The 19501-nt window shown below is 43.3% G+C and overlaps 1 protein-coding gene across 1 annotated transcript in view; it reads right to left on the bottom strand.

Annotated features, from left to right (window-relative positions):
- Positions 1–19501, bottom strand: part of Vps54 (VPS54 subunit of GARP complex) — a 91373-nt gene that overhangs the window by 14437 nt on the left and 57435 nt on the right. The window contains exons 13-17 of the mRNA XM_036201333.1: positions 10659–10788; positions 9905–10086; positions 9168–9280; positions 7505–7568; positions 5477–5582 (exon numbers count right to left, since the gene is read on the bottom strand). Of these exons, the coding sequence (XP_036057226.1) occupies positions 5477–5582; positions 7505–7568; positions 9168–9280; positions 9905–10086; positions 10659–10788 (595 nt within the window). The remainder of the gene's footprint in view (positions 1–5476; positions 5583–7504; positions 7569–9167; positions 9281–9904; positions 10087–10658; positions 10789–19501) is intronic.

Below are 19501 nucleotides of genomic sequence, written 5' to 3' on the forward strand. Positions count from 1 at the left end.
AACATCAAAGATAGATATTACCTCAGGGTAAAGGATTGGAAAAAGATATTCCAAGCAAACAGACTTAAGAAGCAAACTGGTGTAAGCATTCTAATATCTAACAAAATAGACTTTAAACCAAAATTAAACAAAAGAGATAGGGAAGGACACGATATACTCATCAAGGGAAAACTCCACCAAGAGAACATTTCAATTCTTAAGATCTACGCTCCAAACACAAAGGCACCCAAGTTCATAAAAGAAATACTTCTATGCTTAAATCACATACTGACCCTCACACACTGACAGTGGAAGACTTCAATACCCCACTATCACCAACAGACAGGTCATCCATACAGAAATTAAAGAGTGAAATAAGAAACTAACAGATGTTAAATGCCAAATGGACCTAACATATCTTCAGAACAGTTCACCCAAACATAAAAGAATACACTTCCTTCTTGGCATCTCATGGAACATTCTCCAAAACTGACCACATACTCAGTCACAAAGCAAATCTCAACAGGTACAAGAAAACTGAAATAATTCCCTGCATTCTAACAGGCCACCATAAATTAAAGCCAGATATCAACAACAGAAACAAGAAAAAGCTTACAAACTCATAGAAACTGAACAACTCTCTATTAAATGAAAAACGAGTCAGGATAGAAATTAAAGACTTTCTATAATTGAATGAAAATGAATATACAGCATACCCAAACTTATGAGACACAATAAAAGCAGTTCTAAGAGGCAAGTTCATAGCACCAAGTGCCTTCATAAAGAAATTGGAACTTAACTGCACACCTCAAAGCTCTAGAACAAAAGAAGCAAACACACACAAAAGGAGTAGACCGCAAGAAATAATCAAACTCGGGGCTGAAATCAATAAAATAGAAATAAAGAAAATAATACAAGGACAAATAATTGGTTCTTGGAGAAAAATCAGTAAGACTAACAAACCCGTATACAAGTTAACTAAAAGGCAGAGAAAATATCCAAATTAACAGAATCAGAAATGAAAAGGGAGCATAACAGACACTGAGGAAATCCAGAGAATCATAAAACCGATACTCCATCAAATTGAAAATATAAAAGAAATGGATAATAGTCTCAATACATACCACCTACCAAAGTTAAATCAAGATCAGATAAGCAGTTTAAATAGACCTATAACACCCAGTGAAATAGAAGCAGTCATTAAGTCAACAAACCAAAAAAAAAAAAAAAAAAAAAAAGCCCAGGTTTTAGCTAAAAGATAGTTTTAGCACAGAACTTCCACCCAACTTTCAAAAAAGTTAATGCCAATACTCATCAAATTATTTCAAAAAGTTGAAACAGAAGGAACATTGCCCAATTCATAAAATCAAGGCCATGATTAACCTGATACCCAAACATAAAGGCTCAATAAAGAAAGAGAATTACAGACCAATTCCCCTTATGAACACAGATGCAAAAATTCTCAATAAAATACTTCCAAACCGAATGCAAGAACAAATAAAAAAGATCATCCACCATGATCAAGTATGCTTCATCCCAGAGATACAGGGATGGTTCTATAAAAATCAATAAATATAATCCATCACATAAACAAATTTAAAAACAAAACCCACATGATCATCTCATTAGATGCAGAAAAGGCCTTTAACAAAATCCAACACCTCTTCTAGATAAAAGTACTGGAGAGATTAGGGACACAAGGGATATGCCTAAATATAATAAAGGTATTTTACAGCAAGCCCACAGTCAACATTAACTCAAATGGAGAAAAACTCAAAAGCAATTCCACTAAAATCAGAAACAAGACAAGGCTGTCAACTCTCTACATATCTAGTCAATACAGTCCTTGAAGTCTTAGCTAGAACAATAAAAGAACTGAAGGTGATTAAGGGGATATAAATTGGAGAGGTAGTCATCAAAGTATATTTATTTTCAGATGACAGGACAGTATACACTTTCAGCAAAGTAGCTGAATACAAAATTAAGTCACAAAAATCAGTAGCTCTCCTCTATTACAAATGACAGACTAAGAAAGAAATCAGGGAAACAACTTTCACAATAACCTCAAACAGTAGAAAGAAATAGAAGAAAATATTGGAAGATGGAAAGATATCCCACACTCATGGATTGGTAGTATCAACATATTAAGAAGGGCTATCCTACAAAAAGCAATCTACAAATTCAATGCAATCTCCACCAAAATTCCATCACAATTCTTCACAGACTTTGAAAGGACAATTCTGAGCTTCGTATGAAAAAAAGAAAACAAAACAGAATAGCTAAAACAATCCAGAATAATAAAAGAATTTTCAGAGGTATTTCAAGCTGTAAAACAAAGTTATAGTAATAAAAACAGCATGGTGTTGGCATAAAAACAGACAGGTTGGTCAATGGAATTGAATAGAAGACCCTGATATAAATCCACACACCTATGAACACCTAATTTTTCTTTTTATAAAGAAGCCATAAATACACACTGAAAAAAGACAGCATCTTCCACAAACTGGTTATCTACATGTAAAAGAATGCAAATAGATCTGTATCTATCACCATGCACAAAACTCAAGGCCAAATGGATCAAAAGCCTCAACATAAAACCAGACACCCTGAATCTGACAGAAGAGAAGGTGGGGACCAGCCTTGAACTCACTGGCACAGGAGACAACTTTCTAAAACAGAGCATCATTGTGCAGGCACTAAGATCAACAATTATGAAACTGAAAAGCTTTTGTACAGCAAGGGACACCATCATTCCCACAAAGTCATAGACTACATTCTGTGAAAAGATTTTCACTAACTCCACATCCAATAGAGGACTAATATAAAAAATATATAAAGAACTCAAGGAACTAGATATCAAAAAACCAAATAATCAAATTAAAAAATGAGGTACAGATCTAAACAGAGAATTCTCAATAGAGGAATCTCAAATGGCTGATAAACACTTAAAGAAATGCTCAACCTCCTTAGCCATTGGGGAAATGCAAATCAAAACTACTTTGAGATTCCATCTTACACCTGTCAGAAAGGCCAAGATCAACAACACAAGTGACAGCTGCTGAAGATGTCCTCTACTGCTGGGTAAGTGCAAAGCTAGACAGCCACTTTGGAAATCAGTGTGGTGGTTCCTCAGAAAGATGAGAACTGACCTCAAGATCCAGCTATACCACTCTTGGGTATATACCCAAAGGATGCTGCATCATACCACAGAGACACTTGCTCAAATGTGTTCACTGCTGCTCTATTCATAATAACTATAATTCAGAAACAACCTGGGTGTCCCTCCACAGAAGAGTGAATAACGAAAATGTGGTACATTTATACACTAGAGTATTACTCAGTTGTTAAAGAAAAATAACATCATGAAATTTGTAGGCAAATGGATGGAACTAGAAAAAGTCATTCTGAATGAGGTAACTCAGACTCAGAAAGACAACCATGGAATGTACTCATTTATATGTGGATATTAGCTGGTAAATAAATGATAATCAAGCTACAATTCATAAACTCAGAGAGGCTAGTATAGAGGAAGGGATGGGGGGGATGGGGGAGGGGACACACATGGATCTCTCGGGAGGGAAAGTAGAACAGATCTTATGGGTGGACTGGGGGTGGGGAACTGGAACAGGAGGGTGGAGAGTGGGGATAAGGTTGAGGGAGGAAGTGTAGGAGAGACAGCTGTAACTGAGGGGCATTAGAGGGGTAGTATGGAAACTCAGTGCAGTGGAAACTTTCTATACTACATGAGAATGATTCTAATGAGGTTTCCAAAAAATGAGGGAGACAGAGTCCCAACTGGCCATCTCTTGTCATCAAAGGAAGCTCCCAGTATTGGGACTGGGTTATATTCAATTGAGTTATTGACCCAAGGGTTACCATGGAAATCCCCAAACAACCCAGGCTATTGTCAAGAGTATAGGCTGCTGTCCACAAACTGACAGTAAGACCACATTGCTGAAGACAACACCCACACAACTCATTGAACATGAAGAGGTCAAGTTGGTGCATAACATACATGGAACCTTCACCCCTACGTTCTAGTGTCTTTGGGTCAGGACCAAAGACTCTGCAGGCTACTAAAAGAGAAAAGTAAACACCAGTCTAATCACAAATCCTCTGATCTGCAATGCTGTCTTGCTTGCAAAATGTGCTAGGGCAATGGTGGCACAAAGCTTGCTGGAGTAACCAGCCGATGTCTGATTTGTCTTAAGGCCACTCCGTGAGATGGAGCCTACAGCTGACACTGCTTGGGTGGCAAAAACCAGAGAACAGATAGCCCAGAGACCTAGGGCAAAAAAACAAATCCTACAGGTCTTCAAAAAAACCACAAAGGTGTGCTGGAATGACTCCTAAACATATTCTGCTATACTCATAAATCAGTGTCTTATTCAGCCATCATCAGAGAAGCTTCCTCCTGCACCAGATGGAAACAAATACAGAGGCCCACAGCCAGACATTATGAAGACAGACCTTGGAACACTCAGCTCTAAATGGGATGTCTCCATCACATCCCTCCTCTCAGACCTCAGGAAACCCTTAGAAAAAGAGGCGGAAAGAGTGTAAGAGCCAGAGGGGATGGAGGACCCCAGGAGAAGGAGGCCCCCTGAATCAACTGAGCAAGGTGCAGATGAGCTCAGAGAGGCTGAAGCAGCAGCACAGGCCTGCCCGGGTCTGCACCAGCTCCTCTGAGTGTATACTAGAGCTTCCAGTTGAGTATTTCAATGGAACGCCTAAGTGTGTGTACAGGTGGGGCTCCGATGCTTGTGACTTCTGCTCTTTTTCTTCTGTTGGTTTGCCTTGTCCCAACTTCAGTGTGCTGATTTTTGTTTTAGCTAATATTTTATGTTGTTGTATTTTACTGTTATCTCTTAGAAGCCTGTTTCTGTCTCTAATGAGAGACAGAAACGGAGTGGATCCGGATGGGGAGAAAGGTGGAGAGGAAGTGGTCGGAGTAGAGGGAGGGAACTGTAATCAGGATATATTATATGAGAAAAAAATCTATTTTCAACAAAAGAGGGAGGGGAATAAAACCTCTGTTATACTAGCACATAAGAATTCATTAATATGAATTAGCTGAAATCATCACCATTTCATCACGTTAATGGTTCTGGAAGAATGATGTTAAGAAAAATCTCTGACTTGAGTGAGCCAGAGCTTTAGTGAGAGCCCCTGCCAGGTACTGGAAAGCAGTGCAAGTTCCAATCTGAACGAGTTGAGTCATGTTCAGTCTCCAGTATCATAACAGCTCTATGGATGTGAGACCATGTGAGCACACACATGCGAGACATGAACACATGCGCACCTCACACATATGCACACACTGAATATGGAGTGCACAGAGCACGCTGCCCTTCTTGAAATACAACTATGACAGGTATCACAAAACCCCTACCTTAAAAATAATTTGGTAAGTGTCTTAAAGGTTAAAGATTAGTTAAACTCTAATAACTGAACTCTTCCAACTATTTTTCAAATAAATGGGAAAAACTGTACACACCTTCAACAAATCTGTCAGACGGGTGAGCATGTCAGTGGTGACAGAGGGGATGTTATCCACACACTGGCAATATTCAAGGATGATTCTAATTAACAGCAAAACAGTTCTAGAAGAAAAGGATGCACAGACACTCAGCAAGAAAAGTCAAATAACCAGTTCAAAACATCTCCAGAGATATACCAACCTTGGTAGCTGTGTAACTTCAGAGTCAGCAACAAGACACTGACAAGGAGGATCTCGTCTAACTTTGTGCTAGAAACACCATTCTCTGTATACTTTTTAAAAAACGATTTATTTAGTTTCATAATAAGTATATGAGTATTTTGCTGTCATGTGTTTCTGCACCACATGCATGTAGTGATCACTGAGGCCAGAAAAGGGTTTTAGATCCCCTGGAGTTTACCTGGAGCTAAATACAGTTGCTAGCTACTATGGGTTGCTGAGAACCGGACTTGGGTCCTCTGCAAGAGTAACAAGGGCTCTTGACTGCTGAGCCTTCTTGTCGGCCCCTCTGTATGGCAATTTTAAGCAAGTCTCTATTATACACAAGTATTCCTTTTTTTGGACAAATCAGAAACACTGAGAAAAAGACTAGCCAGTAGATCTGCTCACTCATATAAATAATCCTCAATTATTTATAGCTCTTGAATTAATGAAGGGAAGTCAGTCCATATTTTCATAGTGAGATGGAAAAGAATTTATAATACTTTAAGAGGAAGATAATGTCCTAGGAAGTTTACTGAGGGCCACAAAAAAAAAGAGAAATTATCAGTTTAGTAGAAGGGCATATCACAGTAGAAAAGACCTATCATTGGAGGTTAAATACAACTGAATTAAGAGGGGGGAATGACTTATTATAAGACATCTAAATTCATTCAGCTATTCAGAAATGAGAAAGCCATGTTAAATAATGCTTTATAAAAGTCTGCAAGATATTAAGAACTAAAATTCAACAGAAGCATCTAATCTCTTAAACTCATCTGGGAGGCCATATATATGCTTCATATTTAGTCTAGAGTCTGCTGTGTGTGGCATGTGTCCATCACATATCTTTATAATCTTCCTCAGAAGATGCAAGTGTCCCCTAAGTTCAGTCTTTTTGGTGACAGTCTCTTCCTAAAGAGCCAAGAAACTAGCCCAGGGGACCATTTTCAACAAGTACATGAAATGTAACTGGCTAACAAATCACTAAAGACAGAAATGATACTTCAATGGAGGGGTGAGATTAGAGTTGAAGGCAGCTTTGCCCTCCCAGAGACAAGCAGGGATTCCAAAGAGCAGAAAGGAGTGTTACTGTTGTTTCAGCAACTTGAAAGTGACTAGGAAGAAGCTTCCAGCCTAGGCACCCTCTGTACAGCTGCCATGGTGCTATGAAAACTGAAAACTGGAAGTCAGCGCCTCCCTCACTTCTGCAGAGTTCTATGAGGGGCAGAGAGGTAATTCTACTGTATGCATTACTGTGACAAGGCACTACTTTCTCTATGGAGGGAACAGCTATTTCAGAAAACAGTGACAAAAAACGAAGATAATATTTAAACTGTCCAATGCTTTAAAGACGACAGTGAGCTTAAAATTTCATAAAAGGCATGCAGTAGAGATGACGGTATGTTTCCAGTTAACTTGATTGGAGATATATTTATTGACAAAAGAGCAAAAGACCCAATGTCTACAATGACAGTGGTGAAGTGTGCTAAATGATACACAGAACAGCAATAATTTCATAGATGGAACTGTTTGTGTTTTGACTAGAACTACTATGCTATAGAGAAAAAAGGGCAGCAAGAGCCTCGGGTGGAATAATGGTAACTAGCAGTTACTACAACATTTCCTGTTACATGAGAAAAGCAGGGCCTTTCTGTGAAGCCAGTGTCCCTGATGGATAAAGCACACTACAGAGCAATAGAAAATAAAAGAATCATAAAATTTCCCTTAAGTATTTTATAGTTTTTAACATTGTTATTCTAAAATTTGCAATTCAATCCAAGGGAGAGCTAGAAGGCAGGTTCCAAAGAGAAATGTGCTGCTCACCCAACAACAGCATACTGGTGTCCCTCCACAATAAGGACTTCAGCTGGCTTCCTTTCTTCTGTAGCTAGAAACAAAGCAAACCAGAAAGGTGGGGCTGAGAGGAAACACTGACTGGAGAAAAGGGGAGCTGGTGGTTCCTGTGGTGCCCTGGAAGCTGTGTGGCACTGGTAGAGTGGGGTATTGGTCTGCGGCCTTGGCCAGGGTCTTGGCCAGTCCTCTGCAGCTCATCTTCTGTCTCTCACGGGTCAGAATAACAGGAGGGATGACTAGAAACTGCCTGTCCTCTGGCTCTGGTACACAGGAGATTAGGAAGTTGTTCTTTTTAAGTTAGATGTAGTTTAGAGGCATAACTAGCATTTTACCTGGCTACTTTTCATTATTAACATTAGCCCTTATGAGTTCAACACAGAAATTAATTTTCAGCATGTGATATTATCACTGTGAAACCAAATATAGCATTTTGAGGTAAAAGAAAAATAAATTAGATCACTGTCCTGGATTAGCCAAATTAATTAGCTTAACAAAGACATATCATTAAGCTTTTCCTAAGTTTCAAGTTTCTGAACACTTAGGCAAAATATTTCCTTCCTCTTTTCTTTCATGCAAAGAAAGTAAGTTCTAATGACAATTCAACTTGAAAGTAGGTCTATTTGTCCTGTGGTGTCAAGCACTTTCTTAATTACTTCTATATTCTGCTCGGAAGTGGCGAGCAGAGTAGGGAAGTCCACTGCCTGACTCTGAACCCCTGCTCTCCCACTCCCTAGGTCTACAACTCTATAAGCTTATTTGCATAACCTTGCTGTGTTCCAGCCTCTGTATTTGTTAAACAACCTAGTTTGCAGAGTGTCAGGGATATAATATCTGTAAATGCTGTGGATGATTGATTGATAAATAAAGTGCTGATTGGCAGGTAGCCAGGCAGCAAGTATAGGTGGGACAAGGAGAAAAGAGAAGTCTGGGAAGTGGAAGGCTGAGTGAGGAGAGCCAGCCTGCCTTCCAGGGAGCAACATGTAAAGCCATGGAACATGTGGCGACATATACATTATCAGAAATGGGTTAATTTAAGATATAAAAACTAGATATCAAGAAGCCTGCCACGGCCATACAGTTTATAGTTTATAAGTAATATAAGTCTCTGTGTGTTTACTTGAGTCCAAGTGGCTGGCCACGGGGCTGCGGGAGCTGAGCCAAACCAGGAAAATTTTAGCTACAGTAAACTGCTTCGAACAACATTGCGTAGCACCAAATAAGCACTCAATATTGACATTAGTTAACCTTCACTTCTCTGGTGCCTATACCAGTACCTGGGAAGTCAGTGAACTCACAGTGGATGGAGCATAACAACCCAAGATCCTTAGTCATAAGGACTAGCGAACACTGAGTTTTAACAGCATACACTCATGTTGTTCAGCAAGACAGGCTCAGGGGGGCAGGGACAGAAACCATGTCTACAAAAACTCCTACCACAAGAACCACCAAAGAAGTCAAAACTCTTAACTTTCCAGGGGGCGGGGAGACACGGCTAATGCATCTATATGTATAACTTTATTTAGAAAAGCATTAGTTTGCATGAAGTGGAATGGAAAGACCATGAGCTGTTCAGGGACAGATAGTAAGCCCTAGTCATCATTATAAGGGACAGTGTGTGAGAGACCACACATACCCGCTGGCTTTTTTTCAGGTAAAGCAATCTTTCCATCTGCTATCGAATCAACAAGATCCTGAAATTCTGCAGGAACATCAGCTTGCTTCCAACGCTCATTGTCTAAGAGAAGGCTGTTCAAAAGTAAAAAGAAAGGCAGGTGAACTTATAACATTTCAATAATATTCTCCTAATTAAAATAAAAGGAAGAAAATGTCTAGCAAATTGGCAGTACTCAGTGCTGTGCTGACTGTCATGATAAACCAGACCCACCAACAAATGGAACTAATACTTTTCCAAACTATTTTCTGTCTCTCAGGCTAGCCAAAATCAGCAAAGAAAACAATTTAGTCAACCTCAAGTAAGAAAGAAACATCCACTGAGGACCAACTGATAGACTGCAACAGAAATAAATGTTTATTTATTTTACATTCTGACCAGTTACCACTCCCTCTTCTCTTCCCATTCTCTACCCCCACCCCCACCCCACCGGCAACATACTCCTCCTCTGTTTCTGGTCAGAAAGGGGCCTCCCATGGGTATCGACAAAGTATGGCATATCAAGTTGCGGTAAGACTAAGCATCTCCCCTTGTATTAAGGCTGGGCAGAAATAAATATTTCAATTCCATCTGAAAAGCCAAGAAATGTGATCTCACTTCTACACTCTCAAGAAGCTTGTCGGTCACCCAACTCCATCTTCATTTAAAAATGCTCTGCCCTGTAAAGAGGAGGAGGAAGAGGATGGGCGTGGTCCTACCTGAGCTTGGTCCGCCTCTCTTCGTGGAACCTGCTCACAAACTTATTGGCCTGGCTCTGCAGGGCCCCGAGCAGGGATGTGCTCTTCCTCCCACAGATCTGCTCCGTGTCCATAATGAAGGTCTCCACTAGTCTCGAAAGTGTTATGAACTCTGTGGAGTTTAGCTTTTCAAGGAAACCATCCTAAGTGTAAAATATCACATAATGACATGAGTCAGTATAATGAGTTCATGTTACCCTGTATGTTTTTATAATATTGGAGTTCAATTTTATTAACACCTTATTTGTTTTGTATATATGTAAAATAGCATATTGGGATTCAAATTAATTATTAAGGTGTTATATTTTTAAACAAGCCTCCCCCCCCCCCCCCCCCCCCCAAGACAGGGTTTCTATGTGTAGCTTTGCTCCTTTCCTGGATCTCGCTCTGTAGCCCAGGCTGGCCTCAAACTCACAGAGATCCTCCTGCCTCTGTCTCCCGAGTGCTGGGATTAAAGGCGTGTGCCACCACCACCCGGCTTAAACAGCCTTTTAAACAAACCATTATTTTTAAAACAATGGTTTAAAGGTTTTCCATTTATTTTATTTAATTATTTGACGTTTCAGTAGCTCCCTAGAAAGAACACAACAATAATACCATCAACTTTTCAAGTGCTAAAACTAGAAGACTGTGACAAGGCACGGACAAAGTCTAACTTGGATCTCTAAAGTCATACTGTGTGTAAACAGAAAATCTGCAAGGCTTTATGAAATACCTTTGCTCTTGACATGAGAAACTTGACAGCTCGATCATGGCATATATCTGAAGCACTACATAATAATTCCTGGATGTTACTTGCTAATTTTCCTAGCTCCAAGTCAGTTAATCTCATGTCTTCACCAACTCTGAAAATGATAAAATGAGATTTCGTCAGGAAACATGGTAAACAAACAGCATTCTCCACAAGTGTCTTCTCCACAAAGAAGACACAGAGTCACCAAGGTAACATTCCATAAATAACTTCCTTTGCTCTGCTAGCTCCAACACTCAGCTCACACTCCTCGGACTGGACAGTCTGCAGCTCTCAGAGCAGAAAAGCCACTGTTCGGCCTAGGTGTGGGGTGGCAGCTGTGGGGCTGAGGAGGCAGCTGTGGGGTGAGGAGGTGGTGGCAGTCAAGGACTGGAGAGGAAGGGATGGTATTCCCCAGCAAGCAGGCTCTTTCCTCCTCTGATTCTAATTTACTTAGTGGCTTACCTACTTACTTACTTACTGAAGTGCTAAAAAATGGAAAGGTAAGCAGACTGCTGCCCTCAAGGAAGCTGTTTAAACAGCTGTATTTATATTTTGAAGGGAAATGTAAGATTTTTTCCTATTTTTAAATAAAGATGCATATTATAACAGCCGCCAAGTCTAAGCCAACAGTTCACTTCCATGTCATCATAAGCCAAGCGAAATGCCTGTGTCATTATGACTCTCCCATCTGAATTACACAGTTTCAAAGATATTACTAACAGGCTCTAATTTACATTACTTAGAAGTAATTCACTACTCTAACTGGGTTAAGATATTGAAGAAAGTGATCATTTATTCCTCAAAATTATACCACTACACCTATTTACTAATGCCTTAAAATAATACAGGGTTAATAGTATTGAAATGCTCTCAGAACAGTCTTGTTCAGTCCTCATACTGAGGCAGGTGGACACTGAACCTCAGTAGTTTATCTACCCACAGTTGCAAGAGTAAGACTAGAATCCAAAATTGGTCTCTAATTCATTAAGCTTCCTCTGCTCCATAATTGGGGGAGGTGGGTTAGTATACGGATATGGTGGATACAAATGGAGCCAGAGAGCAACCTTTGGTTTCCTTCCTCAGGACCACTCACTGGCTCAGCAAGTAGGCTAGGCTGGCTGTAGTGAGCCCCAATGATTTACATGTCTGTCTCCCCAGCTCTGGGAGTTCAAGAACCACCACAACCAGCTTTCTGACCTGTCTTCTGATATAAACTCAACTCCAACGTTCAAAACAATTATTTCTATATAAATAGTCTGGTACTAATACCAACTCCAACAAAAATGCTCACTTAAACTTAAAGATTCAAATTTACTACTGAAATTAAGTCTTATCTTCTGAAGGATTACTACAATTTGCCATGTAATGGAATCACTGGGGAATTTAGACCTCTTGGCAATGTGCTATAGTGCAGTGACCTCATCAAAAGGGTGAACTTTTAAAATCTTGTTTAATTAGCTGTCATTTTTCATTGGAAATGATCTTTAACTTTAATTGCTCTGGACTTCCCAGTCATTTCCTTGCTGAGCTGCAAAGCCCTGAGGTGTCTGTGTACAAGCTGAACACAGGTGGGGCCATCTGCAGCCACCATTTCAGCCTATGGTCACATGTAATGAGGGAAAGCCAGAGAAGACTCTAGAAATGAAGTGAACCACAGTGACGGTAGGAAAGACACTGTTTAAAAGACTTTCCAGTGTCACAGCAGGCTACTAGCTGGCCTTCAATATTTGCTCTTCCCTCTGCCACGGTAACAGCTTTAGTTGGGCAAATATCCAGCCAGCCAAAGACGAGTTCTCAAGCTCCGTTACAGCTAGAGAGTCACATGTATTATCCTAGCCTCTAGTGTGTGACTGTCAGAAGTACAAATTCTAGACCATGTTCTCAGAAGAAAAGAACAAGCTGAAGAGTGAACCCAGGACCGTCTCATGCTAGGTCAGTATTCCTCCACTGCAGTGGACACATGCTTTATCACAGCGACAGCAGAGTAACCACTACACATAGCTGAGGCTCTGACGTAGGGCAGGAATGGCACCATTTACGGAACGCTAAGTGAGATGGCATTTCAGATAAATGGGCTAGGTCTAAAGGATACCTACAAAGGAAGAAAATCTTGCACAATACACAAAACCAATTAGAGAACCCATCAATCTAATTGTGAGGGGACAGCTTTAAAGTTAGTAGCTTTTGGTTCAAAAAGACCTCAACTAGAGAGTGAGGTCGGTCCACACGGTGGACATGGCATCTCAAGTGGGGACAGCAGACGTGTGTGCTTACGCAAGTAAGGCCGGGAGTCATTGGGGAAGAAGGGAAGGAGGAAAACCAGTAGAAAAGTGGGTGAAGGCCTTTCCAAGCACTCCACAGAAGAAGCTAATGAAACAGACGAGTATAGTGCTCTCCTACCAATCACAGGGAAAATAAAAATTCAAACGACTACACCTGTGACATGCTCGCCAAAATGGCCGACATGTAGAAGACCAACCAACGGAGAGAGTGAAGGAATGAATGAAGATGTGAACGACATGCACTCCTCCTGACAGGCTTCTAGATCAGTACAACTGGGCATCAGGCCAAGGAAATCTAGAGAATCTTCCTCTCTCCTGCTTTTACAAAACTGGCTGGATGTATCTGGGGGCCTGCCTTTTCCACCATCTTTTCTTCTTGAACTGTAACTTTAACTGAGCATGCCCAGTAGTGTGTAGTTTAAAGTGAATATGCTCAGAAATGTGCCAGCCTCAAAGTGTCTTCCCCATATGCATGTCTACAGGCTTTCCTAATCAGCTTCTCCTCCTTTCTGCTTTAGGTGAAGTGCCCCCCGTCTCAGTAACTTAGCCTAAGAAACGGCCTTGAGAGAGATAATTGGGAAAATAACCTTGAGTCAAGGCAGGAGATATCAAACACCCGGTCTTGGGAGGAACAAACCTTGAGTCAGAACAAGATATCTATAATTGGCTACCTGGCCTTGGAGAACAAACAGCTGCACATTTCTGAAAATTAAAGATAGCCCCCAAGTTCACCCTGGCCTTATTTGAATCAACCAATGGGAACCCTGTAACTATGCTTCTCGCTTCTGTAACCGTGCTTCTGCCCCTAGGATTCTATAAGAAGTTCCCCTTCCCCTAGGAAGGCGCGCAAGTCCTCCAAGAGACTTTGTCGCCCCAGGTACCTATGTATTCAAATAAACCCTCTTGCTGTTTGCATCTGATCCGTGGTCTCGGTGTGTTCCTTGGGTTTGGGGTCTCTTCTGAGGGAAGATCTCCACTGGGGGTCTTTCATTGGAGGTCCCACCGAGATTGAGACCCCTCCCCAGGACCACTGACCCACCGTCAGGAGGTAAGCCAGCCGGCCTCACTATATGTTGTCCCGTCTGATTGTTGTTTGTCAGTCCGCGCGCCTGATAATCTGTCTGTGTGGTGGGACCAGAAGGAGCTGACGGGCTCGGACTTCGCCCACCATAACCCTGGAAGACGTTCCACGGGTGTCTGAAGTCCCCTCAGGGGCACGGTTTTACACTCACGTATCCGAGGGATACATGATGTTGGTTGGAGAGGAGGGATCCGGACCCTCACAGCAGTCTCCGTCTGAGTTTCTGCTCTCGGTTTGGAGCCGGAGCCGCACAGCGCGTGTCAGTCTTATTTATGTTTGTCTGTCGTTCGTCATTTTCTGTTTAAAGAAACCGCCATCTACCTCCTCCCTTTACCCTGTTCTCCCACGAAAGGATCCCCCTAGAGGGGAGGAGAAAGCCGAGGAGAGTGGGGCCCGGCGGCCGAGGGAGAAGGGAAGGGGCGCCCGGGAGCGGGCGCGCGGGGACTCAGCGAGGGTGCGTCCCCAGAGACCGCAATTCAGGGCGTCCCAGCCGGCCAGCAAGAAGGATGGTGGCGGCGGGGCGCGGGCCAGCCCGCCCGCGGGCACCGTGAGCCCGAATGCAAGCGCCTGGCATGCAGCTGCGGTCCCGGCCTCGGCCCCGCTCCGTCCCCACTGCGAGCCCCCGCTGAGCGGCGCGCACCATGCCTCGGGTGCCCGCGACCCTCTACACCTGTCTGTTCGGGCTCTGCGCACTCGTGCCGCACCTCGCAGAGAGGAGCGGCCACCGCGGGAGCGCCAGCGCCCCCCCCTCGGGTTCCCCCCCTTGCCTCAGCTGTCCCGGCCCCACTGTGCGCCACCCGCCCGCCGCCCGCCACCGCCACTGAGGGGATGCGAGCCGGGCCAGCGGGCGCTGAGGCGCGTGGGGCACGGTGGCGGCGCCCACCGCGGCTCAGAAGCGCTCCAGCCCGCCCCGGCCCCGGCCCAGGCTCCCCCCGCGATCCACCTCCCCACCCGCCTCCACCGCCCTCAGCCCGCCGGCAGAGGGACAGCGGGAGGAGGAGAGCCTGGCTCCCTCCCCAATTGCCAGTCGCCTATGAGGAAAGCGCGATGAACCAGCCAAAATATCCAGGGCCTTCCCCCTCAGGGAGGGACCCAATCACCAGCTTCAGTACTGGCCGTTTTCGGCCTCTGATCTTTACAACTGGAAGCAACATAATGCATAATCCTCCTTTCTTTAAGGACCCTGTTGCCTTGACTAACTTGATTGAGTCCATTTTAATGACCCACCAGCCTACATGGGATGACTATCAGCAGCCTTTCCCCTCACCCGCCCGAACTGGGACTTCATGACCCCAGAAGATAGGGAGCACCTACGTCTCTTTTGCCAGTTGCTCTTAGTGGGTCTCCGGGGGGCTGCTAGGAGCCCCACCAATTTGGCTCAGGTTAGCAATATGGTCCAGGGAAAGGATAAAACGCCGACAACATTCCTAAAAAGACTTAAAAAGGCCTATAAGATATATATCCATCTTATCTTTCATCTATCAGTCAAGTCCAGATATAAGGGCCAAGTTACAGAGACTAGAGGGATTGAATTCATTCAGTTTGTCAGATTTGTTGAAGGAGGCAAAAAAAGCTTTTAATAAAAAAAAAAAAAACTCCCAAAAAACAAACAAAAAAAAATATGACAAAAACAAAAAAAAAAAGATAAAAAACATCATAAAAAAATAAATAAAATCCTGGCCACTATAATATCTCAGGGACAGGTCAGAGAGGGAATTAGGAAGGGAAATCAAAAAAGGGCACCCCTTGACAAAGACCAATACGCCTACTGCAAAACGAGAGGACATTGGGCTCATGACTGCCCAAAGAAACCCTGAGGGCCTAAAAAAACTAAGACAAGAGCCACGGACCTCCTCAATCTGGAGGATTAGGGAGGTCAAGGCCAGGAGCCCCCCCCCAGCCTAGGATAACTCTCAAGATCGGGGGGGCAGCCAATGACCTTCCTAATGGACACCGGAGCTCAACATTCAGTCCTGACCCATACCGGAGGCTCTCTCAATGACTGCACAGCTTTGGTCCAGGGGGCCACGGGTAGCAGGAGATATCGATAGACCACCGAGAAAAAGGTTCAGCTGACATCTGGACAGGTAACCCACTCTTTTCTGCATATACCTGATTGCCCTCACCCATTATTGGGCCGAGACCTGTTGACTAAGCTCAAGGCTCTGGACTTAAAGGATGCCCTCGCCACTGCCCATATATATGGAAAAATATACAGGAGGAGAGGCCTCCTGACCTCAGAGGGCAAGAAAATTAAAAACAAAAAAAAAATTTTTAGACCTCTTAAGGGCTTTATTCCTCCCACATCAGCTCAGCATCATACACTGTCCCGGGCACCAAAAGGATGACTCTATAATAGCACGGGGAAATCGGCTGGCCGATCTGACGGCCCGGACAATGGCCTTACAACCCCCCAGGGGCGACAAGCTGCTGGTCATGCAGGACAACCAACAGCCAAACAGGGACCCCATGCTCTACAGCCCGGAGGACCAGGAACTAGCAAAGAAAATGGGGGCGGAATGGAGCCCCGAACGACAAGCTTACATCATAGATGAAGGCCCTTCTGGCTGATGAGGCTTCAAACAAAATCAGGAACAGATCTTCCAACAGATGACTTCCAGCTGCCCTGCTTATGCCCAAGTCAACTCAGGAAAAACCCATCTGAACACCGCCCCGGAGTCCATTGGGAACTTGACTTCACTGAGGTAAAACCCGGGCTATATGGATACAGATACCTTCTGGTTTTTATAGACACTTTTTCAGGATGGACGGAGGCCTTCCCTACCAAAAAAGAGACTGCTACCATGGTAACCAAAAAACTCCTGGATGACATCTTTCCCAGGTATGGAATGCTCCAGATATTGGGGTCAGACAATGGGCCCGCCTTCATCTCCCAGGTAAGTCAGAAGATGGCCAGGCTATTGGGGATCGATTGGAAACTCCATTATGTATACCACCCACAGAGCTCAGGATAGATAAAACGCATAAATAAAAACATTAAGGAGACTTTAACCAAATTAACGCTCGCAACTGGCACTAGAGATTGGATGCTCCTACTCCCACTAGCCCTTTACCGAGCCCGGAATACTCCTGGGCCTCACGGCCTAACCCCGTTTGAGATTTTATATGGGACTCCCCCACCAATAATAAACTTCTTCCACCCTGATATCTCCTCTTTTGCCACTAGCCCTACCCTGGAGGCACACCTTCAAGCCCTCCAACTAGTACAAAAGACGATATAAAAACCCCTGGCAGATGCCTACCGGGAGCAACTGAATCGCCCGGTGATGCCTCACCCATTCAAGATTGAAAACTCTGTCTAAGTCCGACGCCACTCCCACTGCACTCAAGGTTGACGGGATAGCAGCATGGGTCCACATGTCACATATGAAGGCCGCCAAAGAACCCGACAAAGCTGAGAGCACCAAGACATCTACATGGAAAGTTCAACGCTCCCCAAACCCACTAAAGATAAGACTTACCTATGGGTTCCCCTAATCCCCCTAATAGCCCTCCTAACGTTAGGAGGGGCATCACCAGAGTCCTGCTCATTTTATTATTTGGGCCAGGCATCTTCAACAGATTGGTGCAATTTGTCAAGGATAAGATTTCTATTGTCCAGGCTTTGATCCTAACCCAACAATATCAGAGGCTCCGAGAATCAGAGATGGAGCTGACCCCTTATTCTCCATCCTAAAATGAAAGATTCCATTTAAAACAAAATGGGGGAATGAAATGCCCCCCGTCTCAGTAACTTAGCCTAAGAAACGGCCTTGAGAGAGATAATTGGGAAAGTAACCTTGAGTCAAGGCAGGAGATATCAAACACCCGGTCTTGGGAGGAACAAACCTTGAGTCAGAACAAGATATCTATAATTGGCTACCTGGCCTTGGAGAACAAACAGCTGCACATTTCTGAAAATTAAAGATAGCCCCCAAGTTCACCCTGGCCTTATTTGAATCAACCAATGGGAACCCTGTAACTATGCTTCTCGCTTCTGTAACCGTGCTTCTGCCCCTAGGATTCTATAAGAAGTCCCCCTTCCCCTAGCAAGGTGCGCAAGTCCTCCAAGAGACTTGTCGCCCCAGGTACCTATGTATTCAAATAAACCCTCTTGCTGTTTGCATCTGATCCATGATCTCGATATGTTCCTTGGGTTTGGGGTCTCTCCTGAGGAAAGATCTCAACTGGGGGTCTTTCATAGGAGAAGGTCATTTTGAGAACTGCTCTCCTGACTGCAGGTTAACAGAAATTCCCCCTCACTCCTGTGCTGGGTGTGCTTTCTGGCTGTGTACTCACCAAGATGTGAGGTTGGCAACGTGCATGTGTGCATGTGTGCATGTGTGCATATATGTGTATATATGTGTGTGTGTGTGTATCTGCAACATATATTTGTAGCATGTACATCAAAGATGCCAACAAGAGTTTAAGAGCTAAGGATTTCATTAAGTGGCAAGACTTTGTGTTTATTATGCACAAGACCAGGTATCAATCAGTGGAACCACCAGTGGGGCAGTCACTATCACTAAAAATGGAAATAACCTCAATTCTTACTAATAGTAGAATGAACTCTACATTCTGATGTTGTCATAAAATACAGTGTTTGTATACAAATGAAAATAAGCTCCCATTATATGCAAATATCACAAACATATTGAGAGAAAAGAAATCAGATAAACAAAAAATGTGGTTCTACTATATATAGCTGAAAACTAAAGCAGCAATAACCACACACACACACACACACACACACACACACACACACACACACACACACACACACCACTAATGGTTTTAATAAGTTGCTTCAAGATGGCAATGGATTAGAATAGGAGCAGGGATGAGTAGATCTTCTGGGGAGCTTATGTTGTTCCATTTCTTGACTTAACTGGCGATCCATTTCCATTTTGGAGTAACAATCTGAGCTGCACATTTATCATTTGCCCATTTTCCATTTTGCTCCCACACATGTACTGTACCCCAGTTAAGAAGTCTGAAGCAACACAGAATAAGGAGTACCAGCCGCCTGCCCGTCCTGTCACGGCCAGGGTGCCGAGGAGCTAGTGAATGCTGGAGGAGGCTTTGCAGTGAGGGTGGGAGAGCTCCCCTCTCAGGTAAAGATCTCCTAACTCTGAAACGCTTCAATACGTAAATCTATCGTGTATTATTTAAGATACAGAATTTGTTGTTGTTTTTCAGACAGGGTCTCACTGTATCTCTGGCTCTCCTGGAACTTACTATGTTGACCAGGTGGCTTTAAATTCACAGAGATTCACTTGCCTCTGCCCCCCCCCCCACCAGGTGCTGGATTAAAGGTGTGCATCACCAGGCACAGTCAAGATACAGAATTTTAATATAGATTTTAATAGCAATAATTGTAACTAGTAAGTATAAAGATATTAGCCGGCACACAGAAAAAAAAAAAGAGATCAATTTACTAATGCAGTTCAATTATTGTTTGG

The sequence above is a fragment of the Onychomys torridus genome, chromosome 10 (assembly GCF_903995425.1).
Source record: "Onychomys torridus chromosome 10, mOncTor1.1, whole genome shotgun sequence".
NCBI lineage: Eukaryota > Metazoa > Chordata > Mammalia > Rodentia > Cricetidae > Onychomys > Onychomys torridus.